Source organism: Lissotriton helveticus, chromosome 2_2 (assembly GCF_964261635.1).
Source record: "Lissotriton helveticus chromosome 2_2, aLisHel1.1, whole genome shotgun sequence".
Lineage (NCBI taxonomy): Eukaryota > Metazoa > Chordata > Amphibia > Caudata > Salamandridae > Lissotriton > Lissotriton helveticus.
This window is the reverse complement of record NC_136060.1, coordinates 140,933,864-140,959,388: the sequence shown is the minus strand read 5'-3', so window position 1 is coordinate 140,959,388 and position 25,525 is coordinate 140,933,864. Positions and strand designations below refer to the sequence as shown.

At 50.6% G+C, this 25,525-nt stretch overlaps 1 protein-coding gene across 1 annotated transcript in view; it reads right to left on the bottom strand.

The window, feature by feature from the left end:
• The window catches only part of LOC144821639 (uncharacterized), a 335,720-nt gene that overhangs the window by 52,646 nt on the left and 257,549 nt on the right, over positions 1 to 25,525 (bottom strand). The window contains exon 12 of the mRNA XM_078678875.1: positions 544 to 709. Within this exon, the coding sequence (XP_078535001.1) occupies positions 544 to 709 (166 nt within the window). The remainder of the gene's footprint in view (positions 1 to 543; positions 710 to 25,525) is intronic.

The following is a 25,525-nucleotide window of genomic DNA, read 5'->3' as shown; positions in this document are numbered from 1 at the left end:
TCATGTTCAATGGCAGTATAAGAGGCCTTACCCAGGCTCTCTTCTCTCTTTATCAATGAACCATTTTTTTTTAAACGTTTGCTACATTTGTCTGGGGGAACATACAGTGTATCACATCCAGAGAACAGGCTGCATAGTAGCTACCACTGATTGTTTTACATATGTTAACCTCAGGCACGCTTCAGAGGCTGGCGAGGTTAACAAAGGCCTCTGCAGCCCCTTCAGGATGCCCAAATTCACCTTAAGGCCTAGGAATGTCTGTGAGATATGGAGTCTCAGGGGCTCCTCACCACATTCTACAGGGGAGGGGGCTCCTCTAGGGTACGGAAATCTGTCCCTCAGCCTGACCCGTAGGATCTTTGTTGGCATGTATTATGTCCCTGATGACCTTTCATTCCTTACAGCTATGTTTGCCAAATCCTTGCATTTGCATCAGCAGCTTTCAGCACCTCCTTGACTACATGTTTGTTGCAAAATGTTAGTAATTATTTATGTTTTTAAAAACAGAAGTAAAAAAACAAGAAGAATTTTAAAATTGTGTACCGATGTAATATATTCCATCCTTATCGTTTCTGGCAACAACCGTTCTACCGATGATTGCCTCTTCTTGAGAAACAATCTCTGCTGTGATCTTTTCTTTCTTGGCGTCGCTAATGACATAGGTTTCTTCCTGAGCCACATATCCTTCAGTTCCATCATAATACTGAACCTGTGGACAAAAAAGATACTCTAGGTTGGTCAGTCAGTACTCCAAAGGTATGCTATGCTACTACAGCATGAGTTTATAGAGGCTCTTCATAACCCACTACCTGCTTCTAACCTTGACCTATTGTAAATGTGTGATAATGTGTATCAACACCAGCACATTCCAGAATGTAAGATGTTCCTAGAATGTTTGGCTTTGAAGTCAAACTGGAGGCAGAGCTTGATGGGATGGCTGGGCTGTTTTTCCTGTGAAGAAGAAACCAATAAATCTTCCTTCCTTTACACCCATGGACTACGTCTCATCATTATGGATTATCTATTTAACACTGGCGATAAGCCGATCTAGGACCTGTCTCACCCTACCATTGTGCTCTGCCTCAACTCTACCATGCACCATATATCATCCTGATATACACAAATACCAGTTATCCCAGGCAAGATCTTCTCCTTGGCTCGTTGAAACGCTGAGGCAGCCCAGGCAAGATCAAACAGTAGTCTGGCATACCTGAATATCCCAAAAGGCATGGTGAACGAAGTGAGATCCTGTGACAACTCATCCAATTGTATTTGATGGTAAGCTGAAGTAAGGTCTATTGTGCTAAAGACCTTAACTTTCCCCACCATCATCAACAAATCAACCATTTTGGGAAGTGGATACTTGTCAACCAAGACACACTTGAACGGAATTCTTGGTTGTTGTGTGCGGACTGAAATAATTTTTGTAATTGTCTGTTGTGGATGATTTTTCGCAACATAGGGAACCAAAAGGGTCGGGTTTCCTTTGGTCAATGCACCACATGGTTATAAAATTTCCTATTTCTTAAATAAGTGCGGTTTCACATGCTAGACCCTTTTTGTGTGTAAATCATTACACTTATTAAGTTGCTTGAGGTCCACACACAACCTCAAAGACCCATTAGCATTCCTTGTTGCCATGACTGGAGCCAGCCACGCTGCCCCTTCCACTTCCTCAATTATTCCCTGCGATTTGAGTTTGTCTAACTCAATACGCATCTCTTCTCTCACCGCAATGGAAACACCACGTACTTTGCTAGAGACCGGGACAGAACCTGGAATAAGTTTAACTTTGTGGCAAAAGCTCTTTAAACAACGTAAATCTTTGCTGAACTCCCATGGGTTTCTCCTTTTTTTAACTTGTTGTACAGAATCATCCCAAACCACATTTACACCATGCAAAAACAATAGGAGAACTCCTGCGGCGGACAGTATGGGCTGCACCTCAATCTCCAATCACAAAAAGTAAATGGTGTCCTGTGCACAATTCTTCCGGCACTTGCTGCCGTTTCGTGCCACTGTGATCCAGATCCCAAACGTATACGCTATAGGAAGGTGCACTAGGAATAAGCCCACATCTAATAACTTTCAAATTGTCTTCTTTATTATTATTGTTTAATATAAACATACCTTTTTAAGACCAAGTAAATTATTACTATCACAAATGCATTATGCAGTAAACATGAAAAGACCATATTGAATTAATTTTAAGGCTACCGCTGATATACATGCTCTAACTTCCAAATAGTCATTTATTACATATATCGGGATCAATGCAAGTCAATGGGTAAGTTGCGGTTGCAATTTTAAAGAAGAAGGACCCTTCCCAGTGGACCCTGAAGAAACCCTGTAGGAGACAGAAGGTTGGAGAGTCACCCCACCCATGGATACCCTAGGAACCAGGATACCTACGCCAGGGAAACAGGGTGCATAGGTGTGAAATGTCAAACTCAATAGAGGACTTCAGGAAGATGCCGCTGCTGGAGAAGGTGAAAGTGTCTGGTGGAACCCAAAGGTGGATTCAAGTAAAAAATGACCTGCAAGCACAGGGGACAGAGTTTAGGCCATTTGGAAGTGACCCAGAGGCCCGGAAGATGAATGCCCACCGAAGTAGAGTGTTGCAGGAGAGTTGACGGTGACCTTGGAGGTGCAGCTGTGTGAATCAGGCGACACTGTGGAAGACCAGTAGCTGTTCTCAAGCTCTCCCACGTCAGATGTCGAGAGTTGAGGGGTCAGTGTCCGTCAAGAGGACTAACAAGCCTTGACACCTACAAACAACATGGAAAGCGAAGAAGGGGCAGTGTCGAGACCAGCAAGGTCCAGGTAATTCACCACAAGCAGGGGAGTCAGGCAGGCCCTGAGCAATCAGGGGAGCCCACAGAAATCAAAGAAGAGGACCCACAGGCCTGAGGCACTGGAGTCGGGAGAGGTCCCCAAACAGCTGTTGGACTGAGAATTGAGCATATACAATTGCAGAGAGGGCGTGGGGTATGCTGATAGGCTTTTACTGGGAATTTTAACTTTGCACTCATTATTTTGGGGGTGATTTTGTATTACTTTTAAATGGAAGCGTGAATCTGCCACTCTGTGTTTCTTACCTGGAACGCTAACGCGGTGCCCGGCCATTTTGTGCGGGCCCGCCCGAAGAGTATCGCTCTAGTTGTTTGTTCTCATCTTGGCGCACTCCCTCCCTCGGCATAAATACCCGGATGCAGTGACCGCGCTGGCGATAATTGAGCATATACAATTGCAGAGAGGGTGTGGGGTATGCTGATAGGCTTTTACTGGGAATTTTAACTTTGCACTCATTTTTTCGGGGGTGATTTTGTATTACTATTAAATGGAAGCGTGAATCTGCCACTCTGTGTATCTTACCTGGAACGCTAACGTGGTGCCCGGCCATTTTGTGCGGACCCGCCCTAAGAGTAGCGCTCTAGTTGTTTGTTCTCATCTTGGCTCCCTCCCTCCCTCAGCATAAATACCCGGATGCAGCGACCACGCCGGCGATAATTGAGCATATACAATTGCAGAGAGGGCTTTGGTATGCTGATAGGCTTTTACTGGGAATTTTGACTTTGCACTCATTATTTAAGAGGTGATTGTGTATTACTTTTAAATGGAAGCGTGAATCTGCCACTCTGTGTATCTTACCTGGAAAGCTAACGCGGTGCCCAGCCATTTTGTGCGGACCCGCCCGAAGAGTAGCGCTCTAGTTGTTTGTTCTCATCTTGGCTCCCTCCCTCCCTCGGCATAAATACCCGGATGCAGCGACCGCGCGCAGCGGGCGCGCCAAAGGCAAGCCCGTCTGCGCCCGTCAGCGCCTAAAATGTGCCCAGCGCCAGGACCCCTGCCCGTTTCACACGAGATCAATTACTGCATCTTAACCCTGGCACCTGTTTTTCTCATGAGGTTTTGCTGAGTTCCATCTCTCCCATGTCACTTTGCTACAATCGATGAGGCTGGAGGGCTGAGGATTTGACCTTCAGTATTAATGATGTACAAACGACCACCATAAGTAGCATTAACAACCACCATCATGAAAAGATTGTCAAGCCTATGGTTTATGGGGAAAGAGCTTCTTTCACCTCAACTTGCAATTCAAAGGCTATTAAGGGTATCTTACTTAATACAAGATCTCTGGTGACACATAAATACTATCTAGAATGTCTCATCCAAGTAGAGGACCCTGATATTGTTTCTCTTACCGAAACTTGGGCTAACGAAAACAGTGATCCTGACTGGCAACTCGCTATACCTACTGGTTATGTTATTGCCAACATTGACAGGAAAGGGGGAAAAGGGGGAGGAATAGCGATAATTTATCGTGCCCTCTTTTCAGTTATGATCATTGCTGAATCCTTGGCAGGCGCGGAAGCTATATCATTTCTGTTAAAATTTAATAATTTATAAACCTTTGCTGGTCTATTGGTTTACAGGCCCCCAGGCCCCAGATCTCCGTTTTTCCTTTCCCTTCAGACTTACCTAGAATCCTGTACTGATACTGATAGGTTTACCATCCTTGGAGACTTTAATCTTCATTTGGAGGATACCAATAATCTAGACACCATCCACTTTCTGGATATCCTTGCTAGTTTTGGATTAAAACAAATTGTGTGTGATCCCACTCATATAGCAGGTCATACACTTATTGGACTTTGTACCAGTAACTCTAGGATTGAAGTTAACAGGGTCGCTCCTCTCCCTTGGACCGATCGTGCTGCGGTTTATTTTACTGTAGTTTTGAAAACAGGAACTTGCCAACGGAGAACTAGACCTTTGGCGAGGAAATATCGTGCTTGGAAGGCAGTAAATAAACATGACTTAGTGTCTGCATTTGACGCGCAGCCCGTGATTTCCCTCGACGCAAATCATGCAGCCTTGGAATTTTACAACTGGCTTAATAAGGCTGCTAATAAGATAGCCCCTGAAAAAATAAAAAAAATACAACCAAAAAAGGTCTCGTCCCCATGGCACTCCACGGATCTTAAAGCAGCCAAAATTAAATGCCGACAAAAAGAGCGTGCTTGGAGAGCCCAATATGATGCCGCACAGAAGAAGTTTTACTGTGCTGCGCTTGATGTACATAAGAAAGCTATTATCCAGGCTAAAACTGCTTTCTTCACTCTTAAAATTCAAGAGGCGGTCAATGTCCCCAAGGAATTATTTCAAACGGTCACTGCACTAATGAAGTGTCCTCGGGACGTAACTTTCACCCACGACCTAAACCTTGTACACAAATTAGCCAGATTCTTCCAGAATAAGGTCCAGAAGGTGTACAATGAACTTTCTAGTGTAGCTAAAGACATGAAGGGAAAAGACCCTGTGAAGTCTACGCTCAGGGTCGGGGAACATGGCTTATCCCAATTTTCAATTCTGGCAGAAGAAAAAGTAGCAAACCTGTTGCTTCAAATTAAATCCGGTTCCCCTTTGGACCCGTGTCCACCGTCCATATTAAATCTGGCCCCAGAAGAAATAAGTTCTGTTTTGACCCCTGTGCTAAACACTATCCTCTCCACCGGAGTCTATCCTTCACAGTGGAAAAAGGCCTGTATTTGTTCCCTTCTAAAGAAACCAAAACTCGATCCACTAGATGAAGAAAACTATCGTCCCATCTCTTGCTTACCGCTTCCTGCCAAAGTGCTTGAGAAGGCCATGAATGTAGAGATAACATCATATTTAGAAACTTACAACATCCTGGATAATACCCAACATGGCTTCCGTGCAAACCCTTCCACGTAAACAGCCCTGCTTATGGCAGTAGAAGAAACACATAAGGTCATGGATATGGGTGGGAGGGCTATACTGGTCCTGCTTGATTTAATAGCAGCCTTCCATACCGTGAATCATCTGGTGTTAACTAAAAGGCTTCAGGACATTGGTATTTCGGGTACAGCTCTTGCCGTACTGTCCTCTTTTCTGTCATCCAGAGAACAAATCATCCATTGGGATGAACTTCCGTTGGAGGAATTCTTTCTACCAGGAGGAGTCCCTCAGGGCTCTGCATTATCCACCACTCTTTTCAACATCTACGTTGCCCCATTGGCAAAATTAATAAAGAGTTTTGGCTTCATGCTGGTGTCATATGCCGATGACACTCAGCTGATAGTATCTGTAACCCAGGCAGAGGATGTTATGGCCGTGGAATTCTCTAACTGCATCTCGGCTTTGATGACCTGGATGAACTCTAACTTTCTAAACCTGAACACAGAGAAAACAGAAGTTTTAGAGTTTGGTCATAAAGCCTTGATCTGGAATCAGCACCTGTGGCCTTCTTCAGCAGGGGTCTGCCCAGTGCCAGTAAATAAAGGCAGAAATCTTGGCTTTATGTTTGACAAAGAACTGGACTGGGCTGCTCAGATCAACCAAGTATCATCAGCCTGTTTTTTATGCTGAAACGTCTGAGAAAGATCCTTCCGTTTATTCCTCCTATTTTGAGGAAAACTGTGATAATTGCCACAATTCTTTCGAGAATTGATTATGGCAATGCTTTGTATTTAGGAGCTGGTGTAAGACAACTGGCTAAACTGCAATCAATTCAAAATTCAGCAGCCAGAGTGTTGCTCAACTTACCTAAACATCACCCTACATCACACGCCTTAAAACAACTCCACTGGCTCCCAGTGCGACGGCGCATTGAGTTTAAATCACTCTGCCTGGTTCATAAAGCCCTGTTTGGCGGAGGGGCAGAGGATGTGCAGTCCTTGTTTTCTCGCTATACACCAATGCGTGACTTAAGATCGGCCACTCTTGGGTTGGTCAAACTTCCCAAGATAAAGAAAGCAAGTTGGGGAGGAAAAAGTTTTTCCTTTCTCGCGTCTAGGTTATGGAACTCAATTCCCGGTAATCCGAGAAAAGTAACTAACAGAATGTTGTTCCAGAAAGAAATTAAAACCTGTATTTTTACTCAACGTTAACCCTTGTATGCATTGTGGTCTGTTCATTTTCTCTAGCGCCAAGATGCCTCGGCAGTAGTGCGCTCTACAAATATTTTTCATTCATTCAGAATGCGTCTGGCCGACTCCTTCTAGCATTATGTGAGTTAAGTTAGCATTTGCGGCACCATTTTGTATTCAGCCGCCATTTTGTACCATGAACGAAAATAAGCTCCTGTGTCATAATGTTTGCCTCAGCAGAAAAAGCAACCTCTATTGTTTCTCTTTAGTATTATCCAAGGTTGAGCTCCACTGCCTTAATGAATAGATCGTTCTGTCTCTGCATACCTCTCCCCTCGAGTAAACCCTGCTCCCACTCTAGAGAGACGAGCATGGGCAGAGTAACCTTGAAACTAAGATAGCAGGTACCAGTTCTCAAGATGGTAGCTGGCCTTTCTGTACTTCCTTTTTTCCAATCTGGGTGGGGTTTTAGAGGTGGTGGAAATGTATATTTTGTGTTACCTTCTGGACGGGGGTCAGTCCCTCGGCAGCTATCTAAGAAGGCTGGTCAGACCAGACTCCGCTCAAGCAAATACTAATAAAATAAATTGGTTTGTATTTTCTACTGTCTGACCGACTCTTCATTTGTATGGAAGGCTGAGAGGTGGTTGCGAGTGACCCGGGTGGCCCTAATCGGGTCACTTCCTTCACAGCTCACCAAAGATGCAGGCCCATGGTGCAAGTGATGCAGTGAGGATGAAGATCTTGGTCACAGGAGATGCTTGAGGTGGGGGCTCCTTGGAGCCCAAAGATCTTGATGGAAGGAAACCAACAAGTCTTTACAACAGCAAGTCGACATGGTGCACAGGGGTTCAGTTCCTGCGGCTCCGACAAGGGATACTGGCCTTAAAGTAGTGAGAGAGCAGGGCAGCCTTGAGGAATTTGAAGAACCACCACCTGTGTTGCTGAGCCTTTTGGAGTCCTTGGGAGCCCAGTATCAGCAGACCGGTCAGCTTAGTTGTGGTGCCTGCAGATGCAGGGAAGTAACTTCTTCACTTCAAGGGAGATTCCTTTAGGTGTCTTGGATGCCCACAGGCCTTAGAAGGTTCCTGAATGAAGCACAGGCACAGATGTTGCAGCAGACGAGCAGGGCGATGAGATCAGGAGCAGCAGGAGTCTTCCCAGTTGCAGCCTTAATGCCCAGAGCAAAGCCCAGAATGCCCAGCTGGTCGAAGTAGAAGTGGTGTCTTGAAATTAATCTTGTCCCACGATGAATCTAGGGACCCACCCTCAGGTAAGCCCTTAAGTACCCTAGGGAAAGGATTGGGATGATTCAGGGTTCCCTCCCAGGGGAGGGGTCAAACAGTGGGGTGATACTCCAATGTCCTTCATCCAGTTTCGTGCCAGAGCGGGAGCCAACGGCTGTCTGAGCTGGTTTGAACTGGACTATGCAAGAAGGGCACCAAATGTGCCCTTCAAGCAGACCGACTGGCTCTGGCAAGTGCTCCTACCCGGCCCCAATACACTAAACCCTGTCTGGGAGGTGGCCACACCTCCCTGTGACAGAATACCAATTATTCTGCCTTCCCCTGCTCGAACTTGGCCCAGCAGCAGGAGGGCAGAATTGTGTCTCTGGTCGGCAGCATCCATGTTGTGATGTCCGGGTCTAGGAGACTGGTACCGGGAGCAGTGAAGGCCTCCGGGAGGAGCTTTACTATTCATGGAATTTTGCCTCCGACACCTTTTATGGTGTGGGGGTATGATTCCAACATGTTTGATACTGATAGAAGGTGGTTTTGACCATCTGAGCTGCCCGGATGTTTCCCTTTTTGAGCACCTAATTGTTGAGCATTTACTGTGGGAGAGACTCATAAGTTGGGACTCACCCACAGTGAACTCATGATGAAAGAGACTGCATGTGGATTTTACTGGTGTCCCCCGGCTTGACTAGGCTGCTGCTCTGCAGCTGGAGTAAGGGGCGCCGTGCTGATTACCTGCAGACACATGTGTACATGAGTATGCACAAGTGTAGGGGCTGCGCAGGGGTGATTCCTGGCGTGCCCAGCCAAAGTGCAGGTGCAGATAGACTGGTGTGGCAGGAGTTATGCAGAGCTGGGTGATGACATGGAATAGGCTTTATACAATGAGAAGAAACATGCCATGAAATGTCAGTGTGCTTTACTGTTTTTCACTCCATTATTCTCCTATGAGGATAGGGAGCCCATGGGCTAGTTTCACTTTCCTAGGGCCTACAAATTCCAGACACGCACCAAAGTCTACTGTAACTTATGTAGGAAGAAGTATTCTGGGGAGTCTAAAATCATATTTTTACCACTTTTGTGTCATCCAGAAATCTCATATTTATCTAAGTCAGCTCATTACCAGGGCCTGGCTTGGGGATGAGCCTGCCAGGCTGAATTATTGACCTTCCTCTCCAAGCTGTAGCCTCAGAGGCCCAGCCCTGTACAACAAGCATTCCAAGGGTGAGGGCCTCCACTCCAAGAAGAGAAGATGGGTGGAGATACAGGTTAATCCATCAGCAGCTGACACCTGGTACCAGGCACCAGGCTGCTCTGGAGAGAAGGCAGCGAGGGGGGATGGGGCTATCAGAGACCACGTGGCATGAGACCCCGGGATGACGCCATTTTGAACAAACCCAGAGGCCTGGTCTGGAAGGAGGGAGGGAGCAAGGGCAGAAAAGTGATGTATCGCTGTGTGATAGGGCAAACAGAGACTTTCTGCCAGCCCCCTCTTCAATTCCTAAAAGGAACTTGCGCAGGAAGAGGAGCTCTCTCTGGGGTGTGGTCTGCTGAGGCAAAGGGTGCTGGTGCCTGGTGCCATGGGCAGTTGGAAGGAGGAAACCCCTGACTGTCCCAGGATTCTGAATTGCGCCAGAAGAAGAGTCTAGGACCAGTGAGCAGAAGCCTGGGCGTCTGCGCAAGAAGAAGAGAGGCCCAGGAGGAGAGCCAGGTGGGGGGCTGTCGCAGGGAGCCAGTGAAGACAGCTCCCTGCTGAATTCCCCTCCCTGACACTGGGAGGGCTAGAGAACGAGCTCCCAGTGGATGGGGTACGCCACCAGGAGCAAGAAGAGGCTAAACTGGTGCAGATCGGTACGCTGGGACTGAGATAGGCCCCCCTGGAGGTAGGTGACATTTGACCTCTGTGAGGATCGACGACGAAGCATGGTGGGGCTCCTCCACTGATCCCAGATGTGACCCCGGGGTGGGTCAAGTCCCGGGGGCTGCCCCACGATAGGAGAAAGTCGGGGAGCGTTGTCGCGCTCCCCGTGAACTTATCCCAAAAGAAGTGCCAGAAGCACACCCTGGACCCTCAAAGACTCCAGAGGGAGGGGAGCACCATCACCCCCCCTTGAGGATGTCCTGGGGCTCGGGACCCCATCTCGGGACCCCGAATGGAAGAAAGAAGAGGGGGGAGTGCCATCACAACCCCCCTCCAGTTGCTCAACAGGGGTAACAGGAGCCCACCTTGGCCCCCGATAGTCGTGGTGGGAGGGGAATACCGTCGCGCCCCCGTCGCTGGTAAAGAGAAGCCGGGGAGCGCCGTTGTGCTCCCCGTAAAGTCTGCCCAGGGGGCACAGGATCCCGACTCCGGGCCTGACGTGTCAAAGCTAAGTCGGGGAGCACCATCACGCTCCCCGTGAAAACCTCCCTGGAGGGGCCCTGGGGTGCCCCAAAGTCAAGGAGGAGGCGGGGAAGTGCTTCTGCACTCCCCCGAGGCCCAGCCGGGCTGGCATGAGTCACTGAAACTGCCCGCCGGAGCGGGCAGACCAGAAGAGAAATGCTAGCTCCCGCTGCAGCATGCGAAGGTGCTGGCCAGGCGACTGAAGGTGCTGTCTGACCGACTCTTCATTTGTATGGAAGGCTGAGAGGTGGTTGCTAGTGACCCGGGTGGCCCTAATCGGGTCACTTCCTTCACAGCTCACCAAAGATGCAGGCCCATGGTGCAAGTGATGCAGTGAGGATGAAGATCTTGGTCACAGGAGATGCTTGAGGTGGGGGCTCCTTGGAGCCCAAAGATCTTGATGGAAGGAAACCAACAAGTCTTTACAACAGCAAGTCGACATGGTGCACAGGGGTTCAGTTCCTGCGGCTCCGACAAGGGATACTGGCCTTAAAGTAGTGAGAGAACAGGGCAGCCTTGAGGAATTTGAAGAACCACCACCTGTGTTGCTGAGCCTTTCGGAGTCCTTGGGAGCCCAGTATCAGCAGACCGGTCAGCTTAGTTGTGGTGCCTGCAGATGCAGGGAAGTAACTTCTTCACTTCAAGGGAGATTCCTTTAGGTGTCTTGGATGCCCACAGGCCTTAGAAGGTTCCTGAATGAAGCACAGGCACAGATGTTGCAGCAGACGAGCAGGGCGATGAGATCAGGAGCAGCAGGAGTCTTCCCAGTTGCAGCCTTGATGCCCAGAGCAAAGCCCAGAATGCCCAGATGGTCGAAGTAGAAGTGGTGTCTTGAAATTAATCTTGTCCCACGATGAATCTAGGGACCCACCCTCAGGTAAGCCCTTAAGTACCCTAGGGAAAGGATTGGGATGATTCAGGGTTCCCTCCCAGGGGAGGGGTCAAACAGTGGGGTGATACTCCAATGTCCTTCATCCAGTTTCGTGCCAGAGCGGGAGCCAACGGCTGTCTGAGCTGGTTTGAACTGGACTATGCAAGAAGGGCACCAAATGTGCCCTTCAAGCAGACCGACTGGCTCTGGCAAGTGCTCCTACCCGGCCCCAATACACTAAACCCTGTCTGGGAGGTGGCCACACCTCCCTGTGACAGAAAACCAATTATTCTGCCTTCCCCTGCTCGAACTTGGCCCAGCAGCAGGAGGGCAGAATTGTGTCTCTGGTCGGCAGCATCCATGTTGTGATGTCCGGGTCTAGGAGACTGGTACCGGGAGCAGTGAAGGCCTCCGGGAGGAGCTTTACTATTCATGTAATTTTGCCTCCGACACCTTTTATGGTGTGGGGGTATGATTCCAACATGTTTGATACTGATAGAAGGTGGTTTTGACCATCTGAGCTGCCCGGATGTTTCCCTTTTTGAGCACCTAATTGTTGAGCATTTACTGTGGGAGAGACTCATAAGTTGGGACTCACCCACAGTGAACTCATGATGAAAGAGACTGCATGTGGATTTTACTGGTGTCCCCCGGCTTGACTAGGCTGCTGCTCTGCAGCTGGAGTAAGGGGCGCCGTGCTGATTACCTGCAGACACATGTGTACATGAGTATGCACACGTGTAGGGGCTGCGCAGGGGTGATTCCTGGCGTGCCCAGCCAAAGTGCAGGTGCAGATAGACTGGTGTGGCAGGAGTTATGCAGAGCTGGGTGATGACATGGAATAGGCTTTATACAATGAGAAGAAACATGCCATGAAATGTCAGTGTGCTTTACTGTTTTTCACTCCATTATTCTCCTATGACGATAGGGAGCCCATGGGCTAGTTTCACTTTCCTAGGGCCTACAAATTCCAGACACGCACCAAAGTCTACTGTAACCTATGTAGGAAGAAGTATTCTGGGGAGTCTAAAATCATATTTTTACCACTTTTGGGTCATCCAGAAATCTCATATTTATCTAAGTCAGCTCATTACCAGGGCCTGGCTTGGGGATGAGCCTGCCAGGCTGAATTATTGACCTTCCTCTCCAAGCTGTAGCCTCAGAGGCCCAGCCCTGTACAACAAGCATTCCAAGGGTGAGGGCCTCCACTCCAAGAAGAGAAGATGGGTGGAGATACAGGTTAATCCATCAGCAGCTGACACCTGGTACCAGGCACCAGGCTGCTCTGGAGAGAAGGCAGCGAGGGGGGATGGGGCTATCAGAGACCACGTGGCATGAGACCCCGGGATGACGCCATTTTGAACAAACCCAGAGGCCTGGTCTGGAAGGAGGGAGGGAGCAAGGGCAGAGAAGTGATGTATCGCTGTGTGATAGGGCAAACAGAGACTTTCTGCCAGCCCCCTCTTCAATTCCTAAAAGGAACTTGCACAGGAAGAGGAGCTCTCTCTAGGGTGTGGTCTGCTGAGGCAAAGGGTGCTGGTGCCTGGCGCCATGGGCAGTTGGAAGGAGAAAACCCCTGACTGTCCCAGGATTCTGAATTGCGCCAGAAGAAGAGTCTAGGACCAGTGAGCAGAAGCCTGGGCGTCTGCGCAAGAAGAAGAGAGGCCCAGGAGGAGAGCCAGGTGGGGGGCTGTCGCAGGGAGCCAGTGAAGACAGCTCCCTGCTGAATTCCCCTCCCTGACACTGGGAGGGCTAGAGAACGAGCTCCCAGTGGATGGGGTACGCCACCAGGAGCAAGAAGAGGCTAAACTGGTGCAGATCGGTACGCTGGGACTGAGATAGGCCCCCCTGGAGGTAGGTGACATTTGACCTCTGTGAGGATCGACGACGAAGCATGGTGGGGCTCCTCCACTGATCCCAGATGTGACCCCGGGGTGGGTCAAGTCCCGGGGGCTGCCCCACGATAGGAGAAAGTCGGGGAGCGTTGTCGCGCTCCCCGTGAACTTATCCCAAAAGAAGTGCCAGAAGCACACCCTGGACCCTCAAAGACTCCAGAGGGAGGGGAGCACCATCACCCCCCCTTGAGGATGTCCTGGGGCTCGGGACCCCATCTCGGGACCCCGAATGGAAGAAAGAAGAGGGGGGAGTGCCATCACACCCCCCCTCCAGTTGCTCAACAGGGGTAACAGGAGCCCACCTTGGCCCCCGATAGTCGTGGTGGGAGGGGACTACCGTCGCGCCCCCGTCGCTGGTAAAGAGAAGCCGGGGAGCGCCGTTATGCTCCCCGTAAAGTCTGCCCAGAGGGCACAGGACCCCGACTCCGGGCCTGACGTGTCAAAGCTAAGTCGGGGAGCACCATCACGCTCCCCGTGAAAACCTCCCTGGAGGGGCCCTGGGGTGCCCCAAAGTCAAGGAGGAGGCGGGGAAGTGCTTCTGCACTCCCCCGAGGCACAGCCGGGCTGGCATGAGTCACTGAAATTGCCCGCCGGAGCGGGCAGACCAGAAGAGAAATGCTAGCTCCCGCTGCAGCACGCGAAGGTGCTGGCCAGGCGACTGAAGGTGCTGTCTGACCGACTCTTCATTTGTATGGAAGGCTGAGAGGTGGTTGCTAGTGACCCGGGTGGCCCTAATCGGGTCACTTCCTTCACAGCTCACCAAAGATGCAGGCCCATGGTGCAAGTGATGCAGTGAGGATGAAGATCTTGGTCACAGGAGATGCTTGAGGTGGGGGCTCCTTGGAGCCCAAAGATCTTGATGGAAGGAAACCAACAAGTCTTTACAACAGCAAGTCGACATGGTGCACAGGGGTTCAGTTCCTGCGGCTCCGACAAGGGATACTGGCCTTAAAGTAGTGAGAGAACAGGGCAGCCTTGAGGAATTTGAAGAACCACCACCTGTGTTGCTGAGCCTTTCGGAGTCCTTGGGAGCCCAGTATCAGCAGACCGGTCAGCTTAGTTGTGGTGCCTGCAGATGCAGGGAAGTAACTTCTTCACTTCAAGGGAGATTCCTTTAGGTGTCTTGGATGCCCACAGGCCTTAGAAGGTTCCTGAATGAAGCACAGGCACAGATGTTGCAGCAGACGAGCAGGGCGATGAGATCAGGAGCAGCAGGAGTCTTCCCAGTTGCAGCCTTGATGCCCAGAGCAAAGCCCAGAATGCCCAGCTGGTCGAAGTAGAAGTGGTGTCTTGAAATTAATCTTGTCCCACAATGAATCTAGGGACCCACCCTCAGGTAAGCCCTTAAGTACCCTAGGGAAAGGATTGGGATGATTCAGGGTTCCCTCCCAGGGGAGGGGTCAAACAGTGGGGTGATACTCCAATGTCCTTCATCCAGTTTCGTGCCAGAGTGGGAGCCAACGGCTGTCTGAGCTGGTTTGAACTGGACTATGCAAGAAGGGCACCAAATGTGTCCTTCAAGCAGACCGACTGGCTCTGGCAAGTGCTCCTACCCGGCCCCAATACACTAAACCCTGTCTGGGAGGTGGCCACACCTCCCTGTGACAGAATACCAATTATTCTGCCTTCCCCTGCTCGAACTTGGCCCAGCAGCAGGAGGGCAGAATTGTGTCTCTGGTCGGCAGCATCCATGTTGTGATGTCCGGGTCTAGGAGACTGGTACCGGGAGCAGTGAAGGCCTCCCGGAGGAGCTTTACTATTCATGTAATTTTGCCTCCGACACCTTTTATGGTGTGGGGGTATGATTCCAACATGTTTGATACTGATAGAAGGTGGTTTTGACCATCTGAGCTGCCCGGATGTTTCCCTTTTTGAGCACCTAATTGTTGAGCATTTACTGTGGGAGAGACTCATAAGTTGGGACTCACCCACAGTGAACTCATGATGAAAGAGACTGCATGTGGATTTTACTGGTGTCCCCCGGCTTGACTAGGCTGCTGCTCTGCAGCTGGAGTAAGGGGCGCCGTGCTGATTACCTGCAGACACATGTGTACATGAGTATGCACACGTGTAGGGGCTGCGCAGGGGTGATTCCTGGCGTGCCCAGCCAAAGTGCAGGTGCAGATAGACTGGTGTGGCAGGAGTTATGCAAAGCTGGGTGGTGACATGGAATAGGCTTTATACAATGAGAAGAAACATGCCATGAAATGTCAGTGTGCTTTACTGTTTTTCACTCCATTATTCTCCTATGAGGATAGGGAGCCCATGGACTAGTTTCACTTTCCTAGGGCCTACAAATTCCAGACACGCACCAAAGTCTACTGTAACTTATGTAGGAAGAAGTATTCTAGGGAGTCTAAAATCATATTTGTACCACTTTTGGGTCATCCAGAAATCTCATATTTATCTAAGTCAGCTCATTACCAGGGCCTGGCTTGGGGATGAGCCTGCCAGGCTGAATTATTGACCTTCCAATCCAAGCTGTAGCCTCAGAGGCCCAGTCCTGTACAACAAGCATTCCAAGGGTGAGGGTCTCCACTCCAAGAAGAGAAGATAGGTGGAGCTACAGGTTAATCCATCAGCAGCTGACACCTGGTACCAGGCACCAGGCTGCTCTGGAGAGAAGGCAGCGAGGGGGGATGGGGCTATCAGAGACCACATTGCATGAGACCCCGGGATGACGCCATTTTGAACAAACCCAGAGGCCTGGGCTGGAAGGAGGGAGGGAGCAAGGGCAGAGAAGTGATGTATCGCTGTGTGATAGGGCAAACAGAGACTTTCTGCCAGCCCCCTCTTCAATTCCTAAAAGGAACTTGCACAGGAAGAGGAGCTCTCTCTGGGGTGTGGTCTGCTGAGGCAAAGGGTGCTGGTGCCTAGCGCCATGGGCAGTTGGAAGGAGGAAACCCCTGACTGTCCCAGGATTCTGAATTGCGCCAGAAGAAGAGTCTAGGACCAGTGAGCAGAAGCCTGGGCGTCTTCGCAAGAAGAAGAGAGGCCCAGGAGGAGAGCCAGGTGGGGGGCTGTCGCAGGGAGCCAGTGAAGACAGCTCCCTGCTGAATTCCCCTCCCTGACACTGGGAGGGCTAAAGAACGAGCTCCCAGTGGATGGGGTACGCCACCAGGAGCAAGAAGAGGCTAAACTGGTGCAGATCGGTACGCTGGGACTGAGATAGGCCCCCTTGGAGGTAGGTGACATTTGACCTCTGTGAGGATCGACGACGAAGCATGGTGGGGCTCCTCCACTGATCCCAGATGTGACCCCGGGGTGGGTCAAGTCCCGGGTGCTGCCCCACGATAGGAGAAAGTCGGGGAGCGTTGTCGCGCTCCCCGTTAACTTATCCCAAAAGAAGTGCCAGAAGCACACCCTGGACCCTCGAAGACTCCAGAGGGAGGGGAGCACCATCGCCCCCCCCTTGAGGATGTCCTGGGGCTCGGGACCCCATCTCGGGACCCCGAATGGAAGAAAGAAGAGGGGGGAGTGCCATCACACCCCCCCTCCAGTTGCTCAACAGGGGTAACAGGAGCCCACCTTGGCCCCCGATAGTCGTGGTGGGAGGGGACTACCGTCGCACCCCCGTCGCTGGTAAAGAGAAGCCGGGGAGCGCCGTTGTGCTCCCCGTAAAGTCTGCCCAGGGGGCACAGGACCCCGACTCCGGGCCTGACGTGTCAAAGCTAAGTCGGGGAGCGCCATCACGCTCCCCGTGAAAACCTCCCTGGAGGGGCCCGAGATCCCCAACTCCGGGGCCCTAGGGTGCCCCAAAGTCAAGGAGGAGGCAGGGAAGTGCTTCTGCACTCCCCCGAGGCCCAGCCGGGCTGGCATGAGTCACTGAATCTGCCCGCCGGAGCGGGCAGACCAGAAGAGAAATGCTAGCTCCCGCTGCAGCACGCGAAGGTGCTGGCCAGGCGACTGAAGGTGCTGTCTGACCGACTCTTCATTTGTATGGAAGGCTGAGAGGTGGTTGCGAGTGACCCGGGTGGCCCTAATCGGGTCACTTCCTTCACAGCTCACCAAAGATGCAGGCCCATGGTGCAAGTGATGCAGTGAGGATGAAGATCTTGGTCACAGGAGATGCTTGAGGTGGGGGCTCCTTGGAGCCCAAAGATCTTGATGGAAGGAAACCAACAAGTCTTTACAACAGCAAGTCGACATGGTGCACAGGGGTTCAGTTCCTGCGGCTCCGACAAGGGATACTGGCCTTAAAGTAGTGAGAGAACAGGGCAGCCTTGAGGAATTTGAAGAACCACCACCTGTGTTGCTGAGCCTTTCGGAGTCCTTGGGAGCCCAGTATCAGCAGACCGGTCAGCTTAGTTGTGGTGCCTGCAGATGCAGGGAAGTAACTTCTTCACTTCAAGGGAGATTCCTTTAGGTGTCTTGGATGCCCACATGCCTTAGAAGGTTCCTGAATGAAGCACAGGCACAGATGTTGCAGCAGACGAGCAGGGCGATGAGATCAGGAGCAGCAGGAGTCTTCCCAGTTGCAGCCTTGATGCCCAGAGCAAAGCCCAGAATGCCCAGAATACCCAGACGGTCGAAGTAGAAGTGGTGTCTTGAAATTAATCTTGTCCCACGATGAATCTAGGGACCCACCCTCAGGTAAGCCCTTAAGTACCCTAGGGAAAGGATTGGGATGATTCAGGGTTCCCTCCCAGGGGAGGGGTCAAACAGTGGGGTGATACTCCAATGTCCTTCATCCAGTTTCGTGCCAGAGCGGGAGCCAACGGCTGTCTGAGCTGGTTTGAACTGGACTATGCAAGAAGGGCACCAAATGTGCCCTTCAAGCAGACCGACTGGCTCTGACAAGTGCTCCTACCCGGCCCCAATACACTAAACCCTGTCTGGGAGGTGGCCACACCTCCCTGTGACAGAATACCAATTATTCTGCCTTCCCCTGCTCGAACTTGGCCCAGCAGCAGGAGGGCAGAATTGTCTCTCTGTTCGGCAGCATCCATGTTGTGATGTCCGGGTCTAGGAGACTGGTACCGGGAGCAGTGAAGGCCTCCCGGAGGAGCTTTACTATGCATGGAATTTTGCCTCCCAGACCTTTTATGGTGTAGGGGTATGATTCCAACATGTTTGATACTGATAGAAGGTGGTTTTGACCATCTGAGCTGCCCAGATTTTTCGCTTTTTGAGCACCTAATTGTTGAGCTTTTACTGTGGGAGAGCCTCATAAGTTGGGACTCACCCACAGTGAACTCATGATGAAAGATACTGCATGTGGATTTTACTGGTGTCCCCCGGCTTGACTAGGCCGCTGCCCTGCAGCTGGAGTAAGGGGCGCCGTGCTGGTTACATGCAGACACATGTGTACATGAGTATGCACACGTGTAGGGGCTGCGCAGGGGTGATTCCTGGCGTGCCCAACCAAAGTGCAGGTGCAGATAGACTGGTGTGGCAGGAGTTATGCAGAGCTGGGTGGTGACATGGAATAGGCTTTATACATTGGGAAGAAACATGCCATGAAATGTCATTGTGCTTTACTGTTTTTCACTCCATTATTCTCCTATGAGGATAGGGAGCCCATGGGCTAGTTTCACTTTCCTAGGGCCTACAAATTCCAGACACGCACTAAAGTCTACTGTAACTTATGTGGAAAGAAGTATTCTGCTGAGTCCAAAGTCATATTTGTACCACTTTTGGGTCATCCAGAAATCTCATATTTATCTGAGTCAGCTTATTACCAGGGCCTAGCTTGGGGCCGACCCTGCCAGGCTGAATTAATGACCTTTCTCTCCAAGCTGTAGCCTCAGAGGCCCAGCCCTGTACAACAAGCATTCCACGGGTGAGGGCCTCCACTCCAAGAAGAGAAGATGGGTGGAGCTACAGGTTAATCCATCAGCAGCTGACACCTGGTACCAGGCACCAGGCTGCTCTGGAGAGAAGGCAGAGAGGGGGGATGGGGCTATCAGAGACCATGTGGCATGAGACCCCGGGATGACGCCATTTTGAACAAACCCAGAGGCCTGGGCAGGAAGGAAGGAGGGAGCAGGGGCAGAGAAGTGATGTATCGCTGTGTGATAGGGCAAACAGAGACTTTCTGCCTGCCCCCTCTTCAATTCCTAAAAGGAACTTGCACCGGAAGAGGAGCTCTCTCTGGGGTGTGGGCTGCTGAGGCAAAGGGTGCTGGAGCCTGGCGCCATGGGCATTTGGAAGGAGGAAACCCCTGACTGTCCCAGGATTCTGAATTGCGCCAGGAGAAGAGTCTAGGACCAGTGAGCAAAAGCCTGGGCCTCTGCGAAAGAAGAAGAGAGGCCCAGGACGAGAGCCAGGTGGGAGGCTGTCGCAGGGATCCCTGCTGAATTCCCCTCCCTGACACTGGGAGGGCTAAAGAAAGAGCTCCCAGTGGATGGGGTACGCCACCAGGAGCAAGAAGAGGCTAAAATGGTGCAGATCGGTATGCTGGGACTGAGATAGGACCCCCAGGAGGTAGGTGACCTTTGACCTCTGTGAGGATCGACGACGAAGCATCGTGGGGCTCCTCCACAGATCCCAGATGTGACCCCGGGGTGGGTCAGGTCCTGGGTGCTGCCCCACGATAGGAGAAAGTTGGGGAGCGTTGTCGCGCTCCCCGTGAACTTATCCCAAAAGGAGTGCCAGAAGCACACCCTGGACCCCCCAAAGACTCCTGAGGGAGGGGAGCACCATCGCCCCCCCATGAGGATGTCCTGGGGCTCGGGACTCCATCTCGGGACCCCGAATGGAAGAAAGAAGAGGGGTGAGTGCCATCACACCCCCCTGCAGTTGCTCAACAGGGGTAACAGGAGCCCACCTTGGCCCCCGATAGTCGTGGTGGGAGGGGACTACTATTGCACCCCCGTCGCTGGTAAAGAGAAGCCGGGGAGCGCCGTTTGTTGAAAATGGCAATGTATATGCACATAAGCGGCGTTCATTTGTGTTCACTGTACCCCTTGTAGAACGGATATCGCGAAAACACCGACTGTGTTATCCCGCCAGCATAGACCCATGCACACACGTACACGACAGCCATTTTAGGCACCATGGCCTCTTTGCCCGTTTGTTAAACCCCCGGCACCCCTCTCCGCGCACACTGCTCATGCATCGGCCATAAAGCCCTCTCCCTCTGCGTGACCTTGCTCTAGAAGTAACCCTCCTGCTCGACCCACACCCCCCATTTCCTCCCAAGAACACCCTTCCCCTCAGCTGACGAGCCCCCCCCCCCCCCCAGCTGCACTTGGCCTTTCGACCCGGTCCCAAGTCCTAAGACCAAGCCTCGTGGATGTACCCCCCCCCCCTTTTCCTGCCCAGCATAACAAAACCGTGATACACCAACCGAAGTGCCCGATCTTATCGCCTGCCCAACCTTTGATCTGATCATCCCCTCCTGCCCTCGTGTCCTGTAGGAATGTCCGGCTGAGAGATCACAATCTCTTGTTACATTCAGGAGGGGAGGATGACATCTGAGCGACTGGTATGGGAATAGGCCTGAAGCTGGGATTCCAAGCATGTTTTCTCCTACTTCAAAGCGTCTTTATTGCAATAAGGAATGTTTGTGCATCATAAACATGTGTATAAAAGACGAAGCCTCAGAGAAACTTGTTAGAGCACCTCCTGAAGACACTATGCGAGTGTCCGAAATGACAGGCTCTCCTCATGAGAAATAAAACTCTGTTCTTGTTTTCCTGCCTCCAGCGCCCGTCTCTTTATTTGGTAATTGTTCAAGATGGGAACTAAGAGGCGTCCTGCGCCAGCAGCCTGGGCATCAGGTGCGTTATGGGCTGACTTTTCCACAATTGGCGTCCCAACGCGGGGTCCATCAGCGACATAAGGTCCGGTAAGAGAGGTCCAAACGATGGGGTGAACATCTAAACGATTGGAGTATACCTGCCTTGAGAGGGCCCTCGTCCGGCTGCCGATTGAATGAACTTCACCGATTCCGAACGGACCTCTCTCAAGTGACCTACTGTCCTGACTGGAATCCCACAGGAATGCTGCGGTGAAAACATGGAGAGAGAGAACGATTGGGCGCTGGAAAAGGGAAGGCGAAGAATTGCCCACACGGTCCGGTCCGGGTAAGGTTAAGTAGGACGTCTTTACGTCCGATTGGTAGGATGGCTTTATCCATCTGATTGATTGATTGATTGTACTTGAAGTATTGGTTCTCTTTGAGACATTTTCTATTTGCAAACAGCGATGAATAGGAACGTTCCTCTCTCTTTGCAAATAGTAAAGGATAGGTAATGCAGACGTTTGTCCCCCATTGTAATCCGTCATGCCTATCTTTCTCCCCACTGATTGTTTGTTATCGATTTTTATCGATTATTGCTCTTTGAGATATTCCCTGTCTACAAACAGGGAAGAATAGAAATATTCTGCCCCCCTTTGCAGATAGTGAAGGATAGGTAATGCAGATTTTTGTCCCCTATTGTAATCCGTCATGCCTATTTTTTTCTCCCCACTGATTGATTGATTACTTGGACATTTTATTGTTCAAGGAATAGTTAGTTCGAGGCATTCCCTGTTTGCAAATAACGTAGAAAATAAATATTCTGTCTAATCTTTGCAAGTAGTGAAGGGTAGGTAATGTGGACCTTTGTCCCCCGTTGTAATCTCTCGTGCCTATCTACTCCCCACTGATTGGTAAAACTAGTTCCACCCGGACCATTTATTAGAGGTAGGTCATCTGGCTCGACCGGAGGGCACCCCTAATAAAAAGGACATATGCAACAATAACGAAGTAATCACTGTATCCTGTTAACAGAAACTTTAGCATGAAACACGCTAGAAAGAGAAAGAAATAAGAAAGCAAAATCAGTAGGCCACTGATGAGTTTTTGATTTCGCTACAAATAGGAAAACGTTAGAAATAGCTCACGATAAAACACATGATTTCGCTAGAAATAAGAAACGTTAGAAATAAGCCTGTAATAAGAAACATGAAAATGGTGAGAGAAGCCAAGCTTGACATCACGGCAGCCACAAGGCAACTAGGCTTCGCCACACCTCACTGCTCCAAACATGTCTGTCCCACCGCCTGCCACGCCCCAATAACGGTAACATGAGATAGATACAAGTCAGCAGATACCTACCCCCATTCTGGAAACTCCCGAAGTGCAACAGGTCCGCGGCTACGCCCATCCGGAAGACGAGATCTTCGGCACGTGTAGGGCGGGTCCTGCTGCCAGCCGTTGGCCGGGGAGGTCGTCGCATAAGGTGGGCCAGAAGAGGAGCCGAGGCCGACGGGATCCGGGCGTCCCCTCCTCTTCTTTCTTCAATAATGGCTGCGACAACACGGGGGGGGGATGTCTTGCTCATGCCATCGACCCCCCCCCCTCGTATCTCCTGGTCCAGCCCCGGCTTGGTATGAGCTCCCCGTTCGGCCCTGAAGCGGCGCCTTGCAGGCCACCGGGGGGGGATGTCTTGCCTATGCCTCCGACCCCCCCCCCTCTCATCGCCTGGTCCGGCCATCATGAATGTTAACGCCGAGAAAAACGGCGTGGGGTGCGCTGGGAGGGAGAGGCGGCGCGAACTAGCCTCTCCCACCTCCCCAGGTGGAGGCCCCCAGTGGCACCCCCCAACGCTCCACTCACCCGACAAGGGTTCGTCCACTCTTGTGATGCAGTGACTGCTGGAACTCGTAAAATGGCGGTCGACCCTGCAGGAGCGGGCCCGGCGTGAAGGGATGGCCCGGTTGCTTGTTAATTAAGAAATGAGTCCCACAATCAGAAGTGTTCTCCTCGACTTTGAAGATTCTATAAGAGCCACGGGGGCCCCCGACCCCCGCTGACACCCCCGATGGGGAATGACTGCCATGATTGCCCGCGGAACGATGAAAATGTAGCCGCGAGACGTCGGCGCTCCCATGCTGACGCCAGCCTCAGTTTGAATGACTAAAATCCTGCAGACTACAGTTCGGATCAGTTCCGGTGAAAACCCAGTATGACCCGGTAGAAAAAAATTGTTGCCTCCCTCCGCCTTGGTGTCATGAGATATGTATGCAGTTTTTTAAACACAATGAATTGATATGGGATGGGTACTGATTATGTGTTCGGACAATGAATTGACATGAGATGGGTACTGATTGAACATTCGGACAATGAATTGTTGTTAAAGTTTTGGCGCATCATGATTATTGAAAGTTCGAATTTCAACACTTATGATACTCGCTCACACTAAAGTTTCGATATGATTTTATTGCACTTGTCGCACTTTTTATTATGAAATCAACGACCACCGACTCCATTAGGTTTTCCACTAATAAGTATCCCCACATGTACAGTTCCAGCCTGCTCCGTGGCCGGCCCACGGGGTTGTAGGCCCGTATTTGTGCACCGACATTCTTATTAAAGATTTTTGGAAAAAGCAAACGTAGTTGTCACGCGTAGATTGGTAAGTTTCGAATAAATGACCACTATTTCCGATATAACTAAAATACAGGTGAAATGGCTCAGCTCGATTAGTTAAGGGTTAAAAAGTATAGTACGCAGAAATATTGCAAATATGAACGGTCCAGGCTCTTGTTGTATGTGTTTTTCATTTTTGTACAGCCTAAAGCAACCGCTATAGATCCTGGTATTTCGCCTATACTTTATATGCTACCTGTATCAGGAAAGTCGTTTTAAAATGCCCCTAAGTCGCCCCGAAGGAGTGCCACCTGACCCCCCTAGTGCGAACAACAACGACCCCGTACTACTGTAGGTTATCCCTTTTCCTCAAAGGAGAGCACGAGCTCACCCCTCACTTTGCACCGACTGCCCTTTGTTCTGACCCCCCCCCCCCTGCACACGATCCGTAATACCACACTTGGGCGACCTATGCTATCCACAGGCTTCCGATAATCATCTCTCCCACACTAAACGGTCCACCTGGGCTTAAACGCCAAGTTGGCAGGGACTGCATCCCGTGGAGATAGGCCGAGTATGTAGTAAGTAAAAGCCTTTTCGGGTTTATGCGCGCTAATGTGTTTTTAAATGCTGCCCCCGCCCCCCCCCCCTTCTTTTTCCCTCTTTCTGCAGGTCACATCGGAACGTCGATTAAAGTACGAAAAAAAATGGTGATCTAACGGACGAAGAGATGGGAAAAAGGGGTTCGATTATGGTGCCAACACAAGTCGGGAAAACAATGACTATTTCTCTCCCTGAACTTAGCGCTTGGGAGGACAGCCTGAGGCGGAAACTACAAAATATGACTTCGCTCGGCACCCCGAATAATACAACCAAGAATGACGTACACTAATGAATAAATTCCAACGTTTAACTAAATAGGGAAAGTTTAAGGAATATTCCGAGGTGAGGTTTACCCAAGTACCCTCCGCTTGGAGGACTAGGAATGTTGCCAGTGTTTAAGATCTACTACCTCCTTTTCGCACCCTCATAGACATGAAACTCAAAGCTGCCCCATTGAGCATTAGCCCGACCAGGTTAGTTCTTGACCAATTGCCAAAGGCGTAAGTGTGTGCAACCAAAGCCACCAGTGAAGGCAGCCGACGATAAAAGAGAAGAAAAAGGTAAAAAGAGCTTAGGATGCTAAGGATGTATAGCAACAGGAAGAGATCATTTTGGCCAATAACTGTTCTATGTTTTGTCTTGGATTTTTGTATATAATACCAATAACTTTTCTATGTTCTGTCTTGGATTTGTGTATGTAATACATGTACTGTCTCCCCCGCCTGAGTTCGTGTGTACGTAATGTATGGATCTATGTCGTCCCTCTGCCTGTGTCTCCGTATTACTTGACCCCTGCTGTTCTGTGTTGTGTGCGCACTAAATGGCCTATTATTGTACACGTTTCTCTCTCTCTCTCTCTCTCTCTCTCTCCATGTCATACGTGTACCGAATGGTTCGTTTAGAGTGCGGACGACTCTCTCTCCCTCTCTGAGGGTCCCCCTGTTCCCTCCTCCCTTGTGTGGTAACGTTGTGCCCCACCGGCACAAACCTAATTGGGTCTCTTCAAACACAAAGGTGTTCGGCAAAATTGACAGAAACTAAAACGATTGTAACTTGCCATATTACTACCTCTCCTTTCTGCAAAACGATAGAACCCGAGTTGGTAATGAAAGAAAGGACAGGTAAGACGACTGATGTCCCCTAATCTGGCCTTTTCATAGGGGGACTATAACGTCAATGGTCTTCTGTTTTTCAGTTCGTTAGAAATGCAATCCCCAATGCCCAGATTGCCTCACCCCTCTGCACTTAAGTGCGGATGTCCAAAGCGTCCTCGCTTCTCCCGATTGACCCCAGCTCCCTGTCCAAAGCGTCCTCGCTTCTCTCGATTGACCCCAGCTCCATA